The 18,581-nt window shown below is 50.6% G+C and overlaps 1 protein-coding gene across 6 annotated transcripts in view; it reads right to left on the minus strand.

The window, feature by feature from the left end:
• The window catches only part of MYH11 (myosin heavy chain 11), a 127,741-nt gene that overhangs the window by 15,470 nt on the left and 93,690 nt on the right, over positions 1–18,581 (minus strand). For all 6 annotated transcript variants that reach the window (XM_060122539.1, XM_060122538.1, XM_060122543.1 and 3 more), the window contains 13 exons: positions 16,208–16,401; positions 14,709–14,830; positions 14,516–14,585; positions 14,191–14,351; positions 12,722–12,830; positions 10,856–10,987; positions 10,558–10,764; positions 9,452–9,589; positions 8,248–8,371; positions 7,371–7,542; positions 5,635–5,847; positions 4,376–4,520; positions 1,207–1,413 (listed from right to left, as the gene is read on the minus strand). In XM_060122539.1, coding sequence (XP_059978522.1) covers positions 1,207–1,413; positions 4,376–4,520; positions 5,635–5,847; positions 7,371–7,542; positions 8,248–8,371; positions 9,452–9,589; positions 10,558–10,764; positions 10,856–10,987; positions 12,722–12,830; positions 14,191–14,351; positions 14,516–14,585; positions 14,709–14,830; positions 16,208–16,401 — 1,994 coding nt within the window. The remainder of the gene's footprint in view (positions 1–1,206; positions 1,414–4,375; positions 4,521–5,634; positions 5,848–7,370; positions 7,543–8,247; positions 8,372–9,451; positions 9,590–10,557; positions 10,765–10,855; positions 10,988–12,721; positions 12,831–14,190; positions 14,352–14,515; positions 14,586–14,708; positions 14,831–16,207; positions 16,402–18,581) is intronic.

Raw genomic sequence — 18,581 nt, forward strand, 5'->3', positions numbered from 1 at the left:
AGCAGCAGGTCCGAGGCTCCAGACACTGAACAATGTTCTGGGCTCGCTCACTCCCTAAAGTGGGGGAAGGGACTGCAGGTGGCACTTCCACTGCCAGGGGTCCTGTCCCTACCACCCCTCTTCTTCACCCCTGCTCTTTGCCCTTTCACTGACCCTTGTGGCAAAACCAAAGACGCAGACACTAAAGGTAAAAGCCTTCTAACTTTCCTCTGCCTTTTACTCCAGGAGCTGGTATCTCTGAGCAAGTCCTTTCGGAGATACCTGCACACCATCTGTCCTCTTCCCATTTACAGTAAGGATGTAAAGGATCTTGACTCCACTCCTTCAGGACGTTGCTTGTATCAGGATAGCAAAACCCCTGTGCCCAACTGCATGTGGAAAAATTCATACTTAACGCTGCCCTGCACCCTCATCCCAGGCTCTAGGTGCATTAAATCTTTATCAGAAGTGGGGCCATATCCCACGAATGGCAGGTCAGGCCAAATGTCTATTCAAAGCTAATTAAGACCAAAGAAAACCAGACCATGTCATTCTTCAGCTTAAAACCCATCAGTGGTTTCCCATCACTCAGAGTAAAGACCAACATACATATAATGGGGCCTTGAAGGCCCTGTGTCCTCTGGCCACAACCTACCTCTCCAATCCTATTTTGTGCCACATTTCCCCTTCCATTCGGCATCTAGCTCTACTGGCCTTACGTGATCTCTTCTAATTTCTCACTTGCTGCCGGGCCTTTACACATGCTGCTCCCTCTGCCTATAAGTAGATAGACTTCTTACCTGTCAGACTATGCATCTTAGGGAAGCCTTTGCTGACCCCTCCTCCTGCAGCCCAGGCACCCATATTATTTACACTTATTGCATTATATGCCTCTGCTTTCCAGCATCATTTTACATTCATTTATGTGGTTATTAACGTCTTACCCTCCACTAGTCTGGAGTTCTCCTGGGGCAGGGACAGTGTCTGTCTGCTTCCTTGCTCTTGTATCTCAGGATTAAACATGGTGCCTGGCATACAGCAGGCACTCAATAAATACTCACTGAATGAGTGGAAGAGAGTTTTTAAACATTAAATTGAATAGGGCGACCATCTCATCTCCCCAAGGAATGTAACTAGAGGAAACGGACTTGCTTTGCCACGAGAGAGGCTTTGTTACCCGGAAGAGCCTCATTCCTCAAGGGTCGGTCCCAGCGAAGCCTGCCTCACCTGCAGTTTGTGGACCTTGTCATTGAGCTCGGCCCGGGCCCGTTCCCCATCGCTGCACTTGGACTGCAGCTCCTGCAGCTGCACCTCCAGCTTCTTCTTCTTGTGCTCCACCTCCTGCTTGGCTTGGCTCAGGACACGCAGCTCTCCAGCCAGGTCTGCGTTCTCTTTCTCCAGCGCCTGCTTGTTCTTGTCCAGGTTGGCCTTGGCCTGGCCAGAGAGGCAGAGGGGAGGGAAGGTGTTACAGCCGTGGCTGAGTGAGCATTTAAGATAGGGACCTGTGCTGTCGGGGGTTCTTTCTCTTTCCTTTCCCCTCCCTCAGTAAGTCCAGGGACCCGTGCCCCCTGCCTCAGGGGAGGGACACGACACAGTGAAGAACACACAATCACCAGTAAGACTTTTTGGATTCCATTTTCCTAAAGCTCAGAGGTTGCAAACTGGCATCCCCTGGGCTGCATCAACCCTGCCATCCTGTCCTGTTTAATCCATGCAGTACCTTTTAACATTTTAATTAAGAAATACCACATAAAAATCTGGATTCCCAGCTTCTCTTTTTAAAAATCAAATGTTCTATTTCATGGCTAGGTGGTGGTTACACTAATGAATACATTTGTCAAAATTATTGAACTATACATTTAAAATTGGTGAATTTTGCTGCATATACCTCTGTAAGTCTGACTTTCAAAAAAACAAACTAAAGATCTGGAAACAGAGGTCTTGCCTTCCTCCAAGGTAACAGTCAGCTGGATCTACATAGCAGCCAGCCCTGTAAATCGGGCAATCACACTCCACTTGGCCCCAGTCCCCACCATTCCCTATTGTCCATCAGATTTATCATTGAATGTACACTGCCATTTCTGTGAAAGTTTAGAGAAAGTTATTTTATCTAACTAGCTCATGTAGGTGCATGAGTTTCTCCAAGAAAAAAAGTATTTTGGGAAAAAGCAGAAGAAGGGAGGAGCCTTCTCCCAGGGCTGTAGGGAGGAGGAAAGAAGCAAGAGAGAAGTGTGGGTCTCAAGAGCAGAGGAAGCAACAGTGGGCTCATCCTCAGCCCCAGGAAGGTGCTGTGCAGTGTCCAGGCAGCCTCAGAAGCCATTCCTCTGCTCCAGGTGTGACTAAGAGCTGCTGGGACCTCAGACAGGGACAAAGTGCCTCTTAGGGTAATAGTGCAGACTGATGAGCAAGGACCCTGGGGGACCTCACGGGATCTGGGCTCCCCAAAAACCTTTTTCCCAGAATGGTGGCAACGCTATACACATGTAAGGGGATTCAAGATAGGAATGATGTTACAACTTTTTCCCAACAATCTGAAAAGTTGCTAGAGGTCAAATAGTCCTCTTTTTCAACGCTCCTGAGATGGTGGACAGGCGTTCCCAGCCTCTTCTTTCTTATACAGGTCAGACGTGGATGCTGTCTGCTGGTGGCGTGAACAACTGAGTCTTTCCAAAGAGGCCAGGCTGTGAATCCGGGGTGTGGCTTCCAGCCCCTGCTCACCTCTGACAGCCACCTGGCTCGGTGCTGGTCAGTTACCTTTCCAGGCCCCACTCTTCCAAACACAGAGTAAGAGGGACACATACACCTTACCACTGTCTGGAGGCCTTACTATTCAGAAGGTGGGAAGAGCCCATTTGGGTTCAGATTCTATCACAATAAAAAATAACTTCTGAACATAAAAAAGGGAAGACAATTAAAAGGGGAAATACATGTTGTAGATAAAATTAGCAAGGGCTTATTTATCCAACACATATAAAGAACGGACAGATGCTGAAGATTCATATTCAGACCCCATGTGACAAGTGACAAGGGGACATGAACAGGCGTCCTTTTCTCCATTTGGAGCATGAGGGGTGTTCAGTCTGGCACAGCACGTTTCAGCGTGGGGCCTGGAGATTTGCATTTTAGCAAAGGTCACGAGTGAAATTAAATGAGTCAGTGTCCGTAAAACTTTGGAACAGTGGCATATAAACAGTGCCGTATGAGGGATTGCCGGCGTTATTTAAATGTACAGGAAAATTCTGAGATTCTGATAGAACCGGTCGTGAACCAGCTCATAGAAGAACATTTACTTTGATTGGCGATAGAAACAAATGCAAACTCCAACAATTTTTAGGTAACGCAACAGCCATTTAATCTAGAAAGTGCAGGGGGGAAGCCGTAGCGCTGAGGATGGTATAATTCAGACTCTTAGGGAAGCAACCTGGCAGGATGTCGTAAGCTAAAAAAATTCCCTCCTGGGAATGAAATACAAGGAAATTCTCCAAAGGGAGAGAAAGTTCCCGATATGAAGCATTCGGAGTAGAGCTATTTAACTGTCTCAAGTCCCATATACCCCAAGTAGCCAACCATGGGAGAAAGAAAGATTAGATCTAGCCATTCTCAAACTACACCTGCGGACTTCCCTGGTGGTGCACTGGTTAAGAATCTGCCTGCCAATGCAGGGGACACGTGTTGGAGCCCTGGTCCGGGAAGATCCCACATGCCATGGAGCAACTAAGCCCGTGCACCGCAACTACTGAGCCTGCGCTCTAGAGCCCGTGAGCCTAAAGCCCATGCTCTGCAACAAGAGAAGCCACCCTAATGAGAAGCCCGCGCACAGCAACGAGGAGAAGCCCCCGCTTGCCGCAACTAGAGAAAGCCCGCGCACAGCAACGAAAACCCAACACAGCCAAAATAAATAATTAAAAAAAAAAAACTACAGCAGGGAGAGCTGTCTTGCTACTCAAATCAAATAATGATAGTCTTCTTCTGATCTGCAGAGAAATGAAGATGGCTAGAAGGTTCTCAGTGTTGTTAACTTCCCAGAAGTTGTGCTAAACTTTGCTTATCCATAAGAGCAGTGTATAGTATACCCTACCCTGGAGAGGCTAAGAAGTGGGTCCAGAGCCAGACTGCTTGGACGCTCGCTGACTAGCTGTGTGACCTCTAGGTGCTCTGGACCTCAGTTCCTTCATGTGTAAAATGAGCTTCATTGTACCTATCCCAGTGGGTGGTTGTAAAGATTAATCAGCAGAATATACAGTAAGCACTTAATAAATGCTGGCTGTCATCACTCTCATTCGAATTGTTGTAGCTTGTTATTGGTCTCAGTATAGACACTGATATGTAGTTATTTGAAGCTGTTGACATATTGTTCTTGATATTTTGTTGTCACAAAAAAAGCATCGCAACTCACCCTCTTGAACTGCTCCAGCTGCTCAGTGAGCTCCTCCACGGCCTGTGTGTGCTTCTGCCTCATCTCCTGCACCTGGGCCTCGTGGGACCGAGTCTCCTCGTCCAGGGCCTTCTTCAGCATCGACACCTCCTGCTCCCTCTTGGCCCTGGACAGGAAGAATACAGTGGCTGATGGTGGAGGAGACAGCGGTTCACCTCAGACAGTACTGTGCAGAAGAACGAGCGCTCTCCCGGGTGACCTTGGGGGAGTCACCTAACCTCTCTGGACCTGGAATTTCCTCAAAACGAGGAGCATGCTACCTGCCCAGAATCTCCCAGGGCTGGCAAACAAATACACAAAATACACAAAATACAGCACATGATATTGTTGGAAGAATGCAAAGTGAATTGCAAACTGTACCGTAAATATTAACATTAGCTCTTATTTACTGAGCATGCACAATATGCCAGGCCCTGACCTAAGTTCATCTCATATAATATTCAGAGTGACCCTAAGAGGCAAGAATATCATCGTTTCTATTTTATAGATGAGGAAACTAAAGCTAAGAAAGCAAGCAGCTTGCCCAAGCTGTTGAAACCATTGTGATAGGGCGAGAATTTGAACCCAAACAGTCTGACTCTGTGCCCATGCTCTGAGCCATTGCACTGGGCCAGTGGGAATGGAGAAGAACACTGTGCTGGCTTCTAGGCCCAGGTAAGTGATGTAGCACAAAACCCAAAATGTGGGAAATAATTCTCCATGTTAGCGCTTGATACAGGGTGCACTCAAAGCACATTTGTGTATTTGTTGAATGAATAAGTGATCTAGTTTCACTAAAGTCAGGCAGTAACTTTCATTATCTGGCAGGTGACCCGTTCTTTTGGTGGGTTTTGTTTTTGTGTTTTTTGGTTGTTGTTGGCTGTTAGCCTGCAGTGACTCTTTAATCAGAGACCAATCTAATAAATATTATTTTGAAAATTTAACACACACAGGAAAAGACAGGAATGAAATCCCCCAAAATGTTAACTGTGGTGGGACTGGGGGTGATGCTTTTGGTATCTACTTTCCTACAGTTTTCAAATCATTCTCTAATTGAGTATATCCTCTGACTGTGATGCAAAATAAGATTAAAAGTAAGCATGCTTATATTAGTTAAAGCAAAATACAATCAGGCCGATAAACGTAGGGCCTGAGGAACCCCATGACCCAGGATCTGCTCAGGTTTGCCCCTCTCCACCGTCGCATCAGCGTGGCGGGCCAGTGGGGCAGGGGCCCCTCACCTAAGCTCCTGTTGGGTGGCCGTGCTGTCTAGCGTGTCCTCCAGCTCCGTCTTCAGCGCCTCCAGCTCCTCCCCAAGGTCCCGCTTCTGCTTCTCAGCTTTGCTCCTTGCGGCCCGTTCTGAATCCAGGTCCTCCTGGAGGTCTGAGATGTGACCCTCCAGCTCCCGGATCTTCTTCAGGGCGTTGTTCTTCTGAGCGATTTCATCATCAAGCCTGCCGGGGACGGATCCCCAGAATTAAGACCCTGGGGTCCTGAGCCCCCTGCTATCCATCCCACAATGTGGCCAAAAATGGCTTTATGGAACCAGCCATTTGGGTTCCATACATATCAAAACATGTTTCGCTCATGTCCCGAGACACAGCAGACCACTTCTTGCCATGCTGGACGGTTTGGAGGCTTATGCAGAAACGTGGTTTCCAAGGGCTGATGTAAAAAAACAGGTCATGCTGCACGTGTGCGTACGTGTGTGTGTGTGTGTGTGTGTGTGTGAGTGAGAGAGAGAGAGAGAGAGAGAGAGAGAGAGAGAGAGAGAGAGAGAGAGAGAGAGAGGCAGAGACAGAGAGATATAGACAATACAAAGCACTGTCCCAGACTAGCAAGGTGCCTTGTCTACATTAGGAGCCTAATAGATGCTTTCTGAATGTTAGACAATTGTTCCTCCCTGGCAACTACTGGTTTATTCTTTCTTCCATCTGCTCAGCGTCTGAGTTCTGCTACATGCAAAGCTCTTAGCCAGGCACTGCTTGGGGGTGAGGCGGGGGGGATGTTAAAACCGGGGGAGGCAGTGACTGGGGGTCAGTGTGGGACATGGGGAGCCTTGTCTGAATGGCACGGAAGGGAGCTCCCTCCTGACCACTATGGAGCTGCCTCTGGTTTTGCCCACGATGGATGGAAAGGAACCCTCAGGAGGGAAGGCACGAGGTGGCCCATCACCCTCGCACTGTCACATGGCACAAACGGGCTGAGGGAGAGCTGGCCAGGGGATTAATCAGAGAATGGATCCCAGCCTGTCTCTCAAAAGCTGGGTGACTGTCACTTGTCCCTTCACCTCCCCTGGCTCAGCTTCCTCCTCAGTGAATGGAGGTAACAGCTGCATACCTGGCCAAGTGTCTGCAAAGACACTGCTTGAGCAGAACTTAGCATACGGTGAGCAGGCTAATACCCATTAGTTGTTGCTGCTGTAATACCCCCGGGGGGAAGCCATTAGAGTGAATCCAGCTCAGAGCTGGGAGAAGGGGGCACAGAGGAAAGGGTGTGGGACACACCTCAGGGGACGGGCAGACTCTGAGGACTGCTGCATGCTGTGTGTGGGACAAGAAGGAGGGTAAAAGCTAGGGAGGAGACACATTCGCAAAAAGAAGGACCTCAGAAGGAGGGGGCGGGGGACAGGAGGGTCCTCTCAGCCTCAGACCCGTGGTGTTTGAGGTGCCAACAGAACAGACTCCGTGCACAACCAGAAATCCAGAGCTGGGGTGTAGACGACAAAGGCTGGGCACCCAAGAGGCAGACACAGTGGGAGAAGAGAGGATGAGTTTGGAAGGAAGAGAAGAAATTCAAAGGGAAAGTTCTGAAGGTGCCAGCAGGACTGGGAGGCACCCAGGAGGCCTGGCCTGGGCCACCTAGCATGAGATGGAGGCCTGCCTGGAGGAGGAGGAGGAAGACCGAGGCCCCCGCAGATCGGCAGTGGCCCTCAGGGCACCAGCACACACTGGACCTGCCCCGCCAGCCTCGCTACCTGCCCAGGGCTGCCTGCAGCTCCTCCTCCTTCTTGGCCAGCTGCATCTTGAGCTCAGCGATCTGCGCCTGCAGGTCGGCTATCTGCTCGTGGAAGTCGCTGGCCTCGCCCTCCAGCTTCCTCTTCAGCTTCTCCAGCTCCTGCCGGCTCTTCTCCTCCTTTTTCAGCCGCACTACAACAAAGCCAGGGCCCCTCAGGAGGTGGACACTACCAGAGAGACCCCTGGAGGACGAGCCTTTCTGCTCAGGCATTTCACATGGAGGAAGTTCACACTCACACATCCCCCCCACTGGTAACTGTCCCGCCGGCACCACTGTCTTGTGGAAGGAAAGTCAGTCCTGGTGACAAGCACTTTCTGGAATTAACGTGTGTGTTCACTAAGGGTGAGCAGGCAGCTGGATAGGGTTGTCCCCTTCCTGCAATAATCTTCCATTCTCAAATTTCCTGTCTGATATTCCTACTTTTAAAATGTCCATTCAAAACATCACTGGGGGACTTCCCTGGTGGTGTGCTGGTTAAGAATCCGCCTGCCAATGCAGGGGACGCAGGTTCGAGCCCTGGTCCGGGAAGATCCCACATGCCGCTGAGCAACTAAGCCCGTGTGCCACAACTAGTGAGCCTGCGCTCTAGAGCCCGCGAGCCACAACTACTGAGCCCGCACGCCACAACTACTGAAGCCCGCGTGCCTAGAGCCCATGCTCCACAACAAGGGAAGCCACCACAATGAGAAGCCCGCGCACCACAACGAAGAGTAGCTTCCACTCGCCGCAACTAGAGAAAGCCCGCGTGCAGCAACGAAGACCCAATGCAGCCATAAATAAATATATATATAATTTTTTAAAAAACAAAAAAAAATATCACTGGGTAGCCGTTTTACCTTCCAGTTCTGAAATCATAGATTCGTGCTTATTTTTCAGCTTGGTAAGATTCTTGGCTTTTTCTTCCTCTTCTGCAAGATTTGTTGTTAAGTCACTAATCCTCTCTTCAAGGAGTTTTCGCTCCTTTGGGGGGAAAGAAAAAGAAATATCATTCGTTTTTTCCTTTTCTCCAGGGTCTACATTTCACTGTTAGTAATTTCCAGATAAACAGTTGAAAGGAAAGCCCACATTATAACCAAATGCAACCTAGAGTTTTCAACGGGGAAAGAGAAGTTCCTTTACAATAATAATTTCCAAAGATTGACTACTCCTCATCTCAGGCCCCTCCACCCCTCAACTTCATGTCCCAGCCAGGGGGCCCCTCTTTCCTTTCCTACCACAGGCCAGCTCCTCCCAGCCTCAGGGCTCTTGCACAGACGGGACCATCTGCCTGGGATGTGCCTCCACCCCCTCTCCTTCTAACTGCTTCTCGCTATTCAGGTTTCCACTTAAATGTCACTTCCTCCAGGAAGCCTCCCCTGAATCCCACCCCCCATCCCCTAGTGCTCTGGTCTTATAAGATGGTGAACACCTCCTTCAGAGTCCTGATCACAACGGCAATTAACGTTTGCGTGTATGATTATCTACTTGCTGCCTCACTAGGATATAAGCCCTACGAGGACAGGGTCCTCCTCCACTGTGTGTGCCCTGCACCTGACATGGACTGGCTCGCAGTCGGTGCCCAGCTCAAAGGACTAAAGGTAGTCCGCCTCAGTGGGGCTGCTTAGTGGTTACTGACTAGGGTGACCTAGTCATCCTGGTTTACACTGGGACATTTCCGTCTTAGGGGCTGAAAGTCCCGCATCCCAGAAACCCTTCAGTCCCAGGACAGCTGGTTCCCCTATTACCAACTGCAAATGGACGGTGAGAATGTGAGAGGGGCCCCTGAATCCCAGGCACATTGCCCTCCCACCCTTGTATAACTTGGGGGTTCCATCGGTCGTGGTGTTTCTGAGACTTGCTCCGTGGCAGCCCTGGTGCTGGTGGGACCCCATCCATGGCACACCTGCATCCAGACGGCAGTCACAAGGCCGCCACGTCAATGCTGGACGTAACTACTTGCTCAGCCTTCAATACCTTGTCTCTGACTAAAAAGGGAAGGCATCTGGAGTCCTCAGCCCTCACGAGCCTGTCATTTTAACAAAGACGCTCAACCCCACTCACTTTTGACAGTTTATTGTTCTGATCATCCATGACCAGAATATCATCCTCGAGTTTCTTGATCTTGGCCTCAGCCGTGACCTTCTCAAGTTGTAGCTTCTGCCTGGCAGCTTCCTCTTCCTCCAGCTGTTCTTCCAGGTCCTTTGTGGGGGAAGGAAAAGAACCACAGTCTTGCTTAAAACGAAGTCACTCTCCCAGAGCTCTGGGGACTCATGGATACAGAGGCTTAGCCTGATGGCCCCCTGCAGTGCTCTGCCATCTCCTTTCATCACAAAGAAAAGGTTTGGGTAAGCCACTTTTCTTTGTGGAGCCTCAGTCTCCTCCTCTGTAAAATGGGGATAGTAGATACCATGGTGGTTTAAAAATATGTCCATAAATTCTTTGATACTCTTCCCTTCAAGAGGTGGAGCCTAATTCTCCTCCCCTTGAGTGTCAGCTGGACTTAGTGACTTGCTTCTAACAAATAATATCAAGAGGAAGTGATGGAGTGTATAAGTCAGAGATTAGGCTATAAAAGGCTTTGCACCTTCCTCCCTGTTGTCTCTTCATTCACTCCATCTGGGGAAAGCCAGCCGCCACGTTGTGAGGGCACTCAAGCAGCCCTATGGAGAAGCCCACATAGTGAGGAACGGAGGCCTCCTGCCTACAGTCGTGTGAGTGAGCCATGTGCAAGTGAGTCCTCCAGCCCCAGTCCAGCCTTCAGATGCTGCAGCCCAGGCTGACATCCTGACTGCAACCTTGTACGGGGCTCTAAGCCAGAATCACCCAGCTAAGCCACTCTCAAGAGTCATGACTGTGTGAGATAAATGTTTGCTATTTCCAAGCTGCTAAGTTTTGGGATGTTTTGGTTCTGCAACAATAGCTTACTGATACAATTACCCCTCATCCAGGGTTGCTATTAGGAAGAAAGGTGTTTGCACATGAAAGGCAGGGCAGTAGAACTGAGCAGGCTTCCAAGGAGACCTGTGTGGGCAGATGGCGGTTTCTCTCCGAGCCTTAGTCTCTTTCTCTGTCCAAAGGGGACATACAACGTCAGATGCACCTCACAGGCCTGCCGTGAGGGTCAAGGGATTTCGTACCCACCGAGGGCTGCCCCTGCAGTGCCTTACCAGCATCTGCTGGGCCATCTTCTTCCGTTCTGCCTGCAGCTGCTGGCCCCTGTCTTCCTCCTCCTCCAGGCGGGCCTCCATCTCATGCAGGATCTCCTCCAGCTCCTGCTTCTTGGCTGCCAGCCGGACCCGCATCTCCTCGGCCTCCGCGTACAGCTCCGTCTCTGCCTGCAGCTGCTCCTGAAGCAGGTTCTTCTCCTCAGTCAGCTGCATGCAGAGGGTGGGGAGATGGCCCGTGAGCCCCACAGGAGCAGGCGTCCTGCCCTCCACAGCCCCGGCCAGGCTCCCGGCCCGGTACCTGCGCGTGTTTCTGCCCCAGCTCCTTGAGCTCGCTTTCTGCCTTCTGCTGCCGCTCCTTGGTCTTCTGCAGCTCATCCTCCTTGGCCTGCATCTCCTCCTCCTGCCTCGTCACCTGCAGCAGGGGCTTCACCTGCGCACAGAGGGTCAGCCCGTCACTTGCTTTCGTGGCACAAGGGAAACACTCTCATAATAAATAAATCAGTGGTTCTCAGCGAAGGACAATTTTACTCCACTCTCAGATCCTAACGGGATATTTGGAAATTTCTGGGGACAGTTTCAGCTGTCACAACTGGGGTGGGGAATGCTACTGGCATCTAGTGGATATAGGCCAGGGATGCTGCCCAACATTCTAGAATGCTCAGGACAGCCCCCCCCCCCCCGACACAGAATTATCCATCCCAAGATATCAGCAGTGCTGAGATTGAAAAATCCTAAATTAGAGCAAAGGGAAGAGGTGCAAAGTGAAAGGAGAAAGTCTCCCCTCCCCCCCCATTTAGTCCCATCCTGAGAGAGAACTGCTGCCAACAAACTGATATGTTTCTCTCCAGAGAGAAAAGGAAAGAAAAATCCCCTACATCCTACCTCCCATTCTCAGCATTGTCCTGCACATGAAAAAAAAAAATACCTGAGATCACGCTGCCCAGTGTTACATGCTGCTTTTTTTTTTTTTGGCTGCGTTGCACGGCTTGTGGGATCTTAGTTCACCCACCAGGGATTGAACCCAGGTGCCTGGCAGTGAAAGCGTGGAGTCCTAACCACTAGACCGCCAGGGAATTCCCTACTTGCTGCTTTGATTACTAAAAGCTATAGGATAATTATCACCCCATGCTGTCCCATCAGCTTTACAACTTGACTTTTAGATAACCATCATTTTTAATGGTTGAAAAATATCCCATTGATGGATGAGCTGGTGTGAGTCAGTCTGCCAGGGCTGGACACGGAAATTTTGCTCTTGTAAATGAATGCCCTTCATTCTTGATTTCCTTTATTTCAGATGGTTTTCTGAGAAGAGTTTTCTAGAAGTTGGGTCAGTGGGGATGAACATTTCCAAAAGCAGCTTCCCCTCACTGCTCTTCACCAAGCTGACTCCTAACTCCTGTGTTCAAGCCCTGACTGGGACTAGGGGACCCCCTGTCAGACACGCTGTGGCTTCCTTCCTGCGCTGACCCCAGTCTGCCATGGGCATTGGTTCCTGTGCTGACCCCGTCTGCTTCCCCACTCGACTAGAATATTCATGAGGCCAGGGCACCCCTAGCACCTTGCACGTGTCTGGTGCACAGTAGTTCCTCAATACATACTTGCTCAGTGCCCATTTACACACTTAAGGGCACCTAAGAGAAAGCCATGTCTGTCCCTACAGAGCAAGTCTTTGCACGACTGGCTCATGACAGCCAGCGATGCTGCAAGACCAAGTTGTACCCAGAGAAACAAACAATGGATATACACAGCAAGCTGGATGGAGGGATCTCCAGGGAATGATGCTTCGTGACAAAAGCCCATCTCAAAAGGTGACATACTGAAGGACCCCGTTTATATAACATCCTTGAGATGACAAAATTATAGAAATGGAGAACAGATTCGTGCTTGCTGGGGCTATGGAGGGAAGTGGGTAGGGCTCTAAAGGCGCAATAGGTGATCCTCGCGGTGACTGAAAGGCTCTGCATCTGGGTTAAGGTCATGGCTGTAAACCATGTGCCAAAGAGGGGGCCTTTCTCAGGCCCGGAGAATCGCCAAAGGGCAAGGTTTGGTTTCGAGCCCTCAGTTGCACACCTGCTGTCAATCACCTCCAGTTCCACATGGACAGCGTCCAAGTGAAGACCAAGGACTGGGAGGGGGGTGGGGGGTGGGAGAAGGAGGCACTCACTTTGGTGAAGAGCCGCCACCACTGCCAGTTCCGCAGCTTGAGGTAGGCAGCACAGTTCCTCTGAATCACCTTCATGGCCGTCAGCTGCTGCTGCCTCTTGGCAAAAGCCCTGGGGAGAGGGAAGGGGAGCTGTGAGAAGACCTGCTTGGCTCCACACACACCTCACTGTGTTGTCACGGCATCCCGAAGGCAGGATGCTTCTCTTTGGCTTGTGATTTAGTGACTTGTACAAGGACGTCCCCCATTCTCTCCAGCCCAGATTCTCCAGGAAGCTCTGAGCATCAGCAAAAGTATACCATCTGGAGACCAGAGCCTTTCTCAGTGGACAAGGAAGACCCAAGGCCCACAAAATGCCCTGGATTCAGATCTGTGGTCCTGACAACACCTAGGAAACTGATCTATGCTACACCATTCCTAAGGGGTGTCCTACACCCTCAGCTGTGCCACATCTTCCCCAAAGCTGAGTGTCTGACAAACCTATCCTTTCCTCAGATAATTTAAAATCCCAGACCTGACACAGAACCAGCACTCTTCCTACTTAAGGGCTACTGGGTTTGAGAAACCACAGAACAGTGAGCACCATCCTCTCGCCTCTGTGCGGCTGCCATTGTGGCTGCCATCTTGGATGTGGGTGAATTTGAAGAATAAAATTGCCCCAGTTAGTCTGGAGGTGGGAGGGGTGGCAACAGAGAATTTAGTTACGAAAGTTAACAGTTTAGGTCTGTCCCTGGACCAAGAGCTCCCCAGATCTGGCCTTGACCATCCTGGGTCTACTTGACAATGAATCACCTTGACACAGTCAGGGCTCTGCAGATGAGTGCATGGTCCGTACCTCCTGAAGATATATGCCCTGGACAAGAGCTACTCTGCCAGCCCCTGTGTCCTGTTTGGGGTGTGAGTTTCATGGAGGAACTGCAGCCCTCACCCAGCCCCCAGGATTCCCAAAACAGAGGGGGCATCAGGCCTTCTAAGACTTTGCCTTATGAGTCCCACTTGGACATAGGGGTATAGACACAAATACTCTTTCCTCAGACACTTTATCATATTCTCACATTTCTGAAATGATAGCCTGCCACTGTTCTCAACCCTTTTCATGCAGTATTTCATTGACCCCTCATTAAAAGAAGTTTATGAGGCAGGAATGATTATTCATTTTCCTGAGGCTCAGAGGTAGAGTAACCTTCCCAAGGTTCTTCAGCAAATAAGTAGGGGAGCCAGGGTGAGAACCCACGTCTAACTCTCCAGAGCCCATGGTCTTAACTCCTTCCTGCCCTGCCCTTATAACTAGTGCATATATTTAAAGTGGTAGCATTTCTCTCCCCCAAAAAAGGCTGCCATTCAATCAGTGATGCATCTTAGAGCAGATGGCCTCTTAGAATCAGAAAATCAGAACATGAGGCCAGAAAGCCCCCGAAATTTTGTATTTCTGGTCTGTGTTTGCAGGGAGGCGATAGCGCGTGGGTCTTTACTTTCTGGCCAGGTAGCCGCGACACATCGCCTGGAAAGCCATGATGACGTCGGTGATCTTTAAGTCCCGCTCCTCTTCTAGGTGGGCCAGGACGCCAGTTCGGAAGAAGATTTTGCTCTGCCCAATCCTGTACAAGTTGGGGTCGAGTTCTAGGGCTTTGATCTGCAGAAGGAAGGAGGATGAGAGTTCCCGTTCTCGGCTATGCCACTTGGCCAGGGGTTAAGTGTGTTTAAGGAGGGTCCCACCCGGAGCAGCTGAGGGAAGTACCGCCAGAGGCGGGGAGGTCTGCAGTTGGATATTTGGGGTGGGGCTGGGGCTGGGCTCACCATCAGAATGCAGGCCTGCTTCCCGTCCATGAAGCCTTTGGGAATGGCGTTTGCGGCCAGGATCTCATAGCTTGAGACACAGGGCAGGAGTCACCGACCGAGTGAATCTCTGTCGTCCGTCTATCCCTCCACCCAGCCTGCTCACCCCCATCCCACCCGCTGCCCCACCCGTGCCCGGCCCCGGTGGGCTCACCGTTGGCGGAACTCCTGGAAGACGATCCTGTTAGGGAATCCCTGGCGGCAGATTCGGATGCCTTCCAAGACCCCGTTGCACCGCAGCTGCTCCAGCACCAGAAAGGCGTCCAGCTTTCCGGACTGCAAAGATGCAAAGGACAGTGGGCTGCCGGGGCCACGGGGAGCAGCAAGCCCCAAATCTCAGGCCTGGTGACCCACCTCGCCAGGCCATGGGGGATCACGGGGCACCAGGTGAGAGCTCAGCTGAGGGCTCTGGTGCCACCTCTCGTACTTGGTGGCACTAGCATCACCTGGGGCTTCCTCCTCGTCACTTCTCCCTCCCTCATTTCCCGTCCATCACCAGTTCTATGACTCCTACCTCCCAAATATCTCCCCATCTACACACTTCTCTCCACTACCATTGTCACTGCCATCTACTCACCCCCATCTTCTCCTGTCCCAATGATCACAACAGCTTCATACTATCTTCCCACCCTGTCCTGACTCTCTTATCCCCTTATTTGGTTTCTAAAATATGAATCTGATCATGACATACCCCTGCTTTTAAAAGCCCCTGATGGCATCCTACAGAAGGAAGGCCAAGCTCTGGTCCACCCACAGGAACTCCACAATCTAGCCCCACCCACAGTTCCAGCCTCAGCTCTTCCCAATCCCTTCCTCACACCGTCACACGTCAACACAAAATGACCCACCTAGCGTTTCCTTGCCCAGACCCTTCATTTCTCACCTCCACGCTTTTGCTTATTCTGGTCCCTCTGCCTAGGGTGCCCTTCCCACGCTGCTCTCAGCATCACCAACTTCCCATTCTCTAAGAAGCTTTCTCGGAGCCCCCAGTCTCAAGTGGGAGCCCCAGCTCTTTGGTGTCCTCATAATTTACCCAGATAACATCATGGGTGTCAGCTGTCTACCTCTCCCACAACCTCAGCAATACTGACATCTTGGGCTGGATAATCCTCTGTGGTGGGGGACTGCCCTGCACACTGAAGGATGTTTAGCAGCATCCCCGGCTTCTATGCACTGGATGCCAGTAACTGCCCCCTCCCCGTTAAAAATGTCTCCGGACGTGGCCAAATCTCCCCTGCGGCGGAGGGAGGGCACACAATTGCCCCCAGCTAAAGCACCCCTGCCCTAGATTATAAGAAACCTGCAGGCAAGGACAATAATTCATCCAGCACCGTATCCCCAGCTCCTGGCACAAGTGGAGCTCAGTAATTATTAGCTGGAATAATGGACGAATGAGTGATCTGATACCCTGTGCAGCCACTCCAGGGCCCAAGGTCCCCGGGTGCATTCTCCTTTCCTCCCTTGCCTTCTTTCGCCTCCAGGCTGGGAAATGAGCGCCTCTTACCCATGTCAGATGGAGCCCTCGGGGTGGTGGGGTGGTGGTCAAGCTTTCCTCCAGCGCTTGTACCCTGGTCTGCCTTCCCTTTCCCCACAGACCCTGATGATGTCCCGGGGGGACCTTCTGACCCCCCAGGAGCCGGGTGGTAGCCTCACCCTCTTCTCATGGTTGGGGATGATGCAGCGCACGAAGTTGGGGGTGGTATTGCGCAGCGTGGTCATCAGCTTCCCCAGCTGCTCCTTGTAGAGCTGCCCCACGGTGCGGAACATGCCCTTCTTGGTCTTGGAGGCGCTGGGCAGCGAGCTCTCCGTCATCTTGGCCATCTGGTCCAGGCCCACGATGCGGTCCACTGTGGGCACATGAAGGGTGATGTCGGCCCACCCAGGGAACCTGAACCTCCACAGCAGGCCAGGGGACCAGCCTGGAAGGTTGAGACCTCAGGTCCCCTGCTCCCTTGTGGGCACCATTCCCCATTCTTTCCTCTGCCAGCCAACATCTTCCCTCTAGAGGCAGGTAAATGGAGGCATAGGGGCCTTTGCTTTCCAAGTACTATATTATCTATTTCTGAGACCCCGAGAGCTCCTAAGTGACAGAAAGAACAAATTCTCTCTGACATTGTCACAGAGACGTGGGAGTAAATCCTGCTTTTGCCACTGCCTTGGCCTAGCGTCATTTTGTGCCTCAGTTTCTCCTTCTATTAAATGGAGTTGATGACAGCATCTACCTCCCAGGGCAGGAATAAGCGAATAAGGCATGTGAAGTGCTTACTTCCCTGCCTGCCTTCAATCCTTCATCCACCAACAAATATTTATTGAGAGCCTACTGTGTGTCAGGCCCTGGGCATACAGACGTGAACAAAACACAGACCCTGTGTCCCCCTGACCCCAGCTCATATCCTATGGATATTTTAATGGAAGGAGAAGACAATGATCACACATGTAGGTATATAATATTTTGGGTGGTGAAGGTGTGCTTAGAAAGATAAAGCAGGGTTAAGGTGGGTTGGGAGTGATGGGGGTGATCTCTTAGCATGATGGGGGTGTCTCTCTGATAAACTGATATTTTTGAGTAGAGACCAGAAAGTAGTCAGGCAGATATCAAGAGAAGGAATATTCTGGGTAGAAGGCATAGCAAACACTCCAACATAGGAATCTGGCACTTTGGTAAGGGCTCAACAAAGCAACAAAGAGTGGGTGGTGGTATTATTATCATTATTATTACTATCATCACCACCAAGACTCTTTTTCTTTCAGAACGGAATGAGAGACTCCTACTGGCCCAGCAGGTACTGCACATACCAAGCCCAATCCTGGCATTGCTATAAATTTCCCTCAAAGCACAGCTTTTGCTGTATCCCACAAATTTTAATAAGTAGTGTTTTCATTTTCATTTGGTTCAACATTTTAAAATTTCCCTTGAGAAAGTTAACAAATGACAACACACTTCTAAATAACACATGGGTCAAAGAAATTTGTTCTTTGACCCGTTGTATTATTTAGAAGTGTGTTGTTTAACCTCCACATATTTTCAGATTTTTCAGTTATCTTTTTTTTTTTTTTTTTTTGCGGTACACGGGCCTCTCACTGTTGTGGCCTCTCCCGTTGTGGAGCACGGGCTCTGGACACGCAGGCTCAGCGGCCATGGCTCACGGGCCCAGCCGCTCCGTGGCATGTGGGATCCTCCCATACTGGGGCATGAACCCATGTCCCCTGCATCGGCAGGCGGACTCTCAACCACTGCGCCACCAGGGAAGCCCTCTTTCTGTTATTTCTAGTTCAATTCCACTGTGGTCTAAGAGCAGACATTATATGATTTCTATTCTTTTCAATTTGTTAAGGTGTGTTTTAGGGTCCAGAGTGTGGTCCATCTTGGTGAATGTTCCACATGAGCTTGAGAAGAACATGTGTTCTGCTGTTGGACAACACAGACTACAGGTATAGTCAATTATATCCAGTTGGTTGATGGTGTTGTGGGGTTCAACCCCACTGGCATTAGACCCCACCATTTCTGCTCCTTGTGCTCAACTAGGCTTCATGTAATAATGTCTTTGTTTGTCTGCCTCTCCCACAAGACTGTGGCTCCTTGAAGGAAGGACTTGCTGAGTTCATCATGAGTCCTAGGTGTGAGGTATGACCCAGGTTGAGATGCTGTTACCCCATCCCAGGGCCTTGACACCCAGGAAATGTTGGCAGAACTGAACCCCATGCCTAAAGCAAGGGCAGCCAGTCCTGTAGGCCCTAGGCCCACAGGCTGTGTGTCAAGAGTGAAATCTGCTGGGGGCACCGAGGTCCAGGAACAAAAGCAGTAAAGCCCACCACCCCTAGTAGTCATTGCAGCAGCCGATATATACTAAGTCCCTACTACGGGCCAGCAGATGCTAAGTAGTTCACCTGGATTATCCATTCTCTAATTCTTAAAGGGAACCGAAGTGTGGTCGCCAAACCAGCAGCATCAGCACCACCCAGGAGCTTGTTAGAAATGCAAATTCTCAGGCCCCATCCCTGTGAGGAGGCCCAGCGATCGTCTGAG

This window comes from Lagenorhynchus albirostris, chromosome 15 (genome assembly GCF_949774975.1).
Source record: "Lagenorhynchus albirostris chromosome 15, mLagAlb1.1, whole genome shotgun sequence".
Classification (NCBI taxonomy): domain Eukaryota; kingdom Metazoa; phylum Chordata; class Mammalia; order Artiodactyla; family Delphinidae; genus Lagenorhynchus; species Lagenorhynchus albirostris.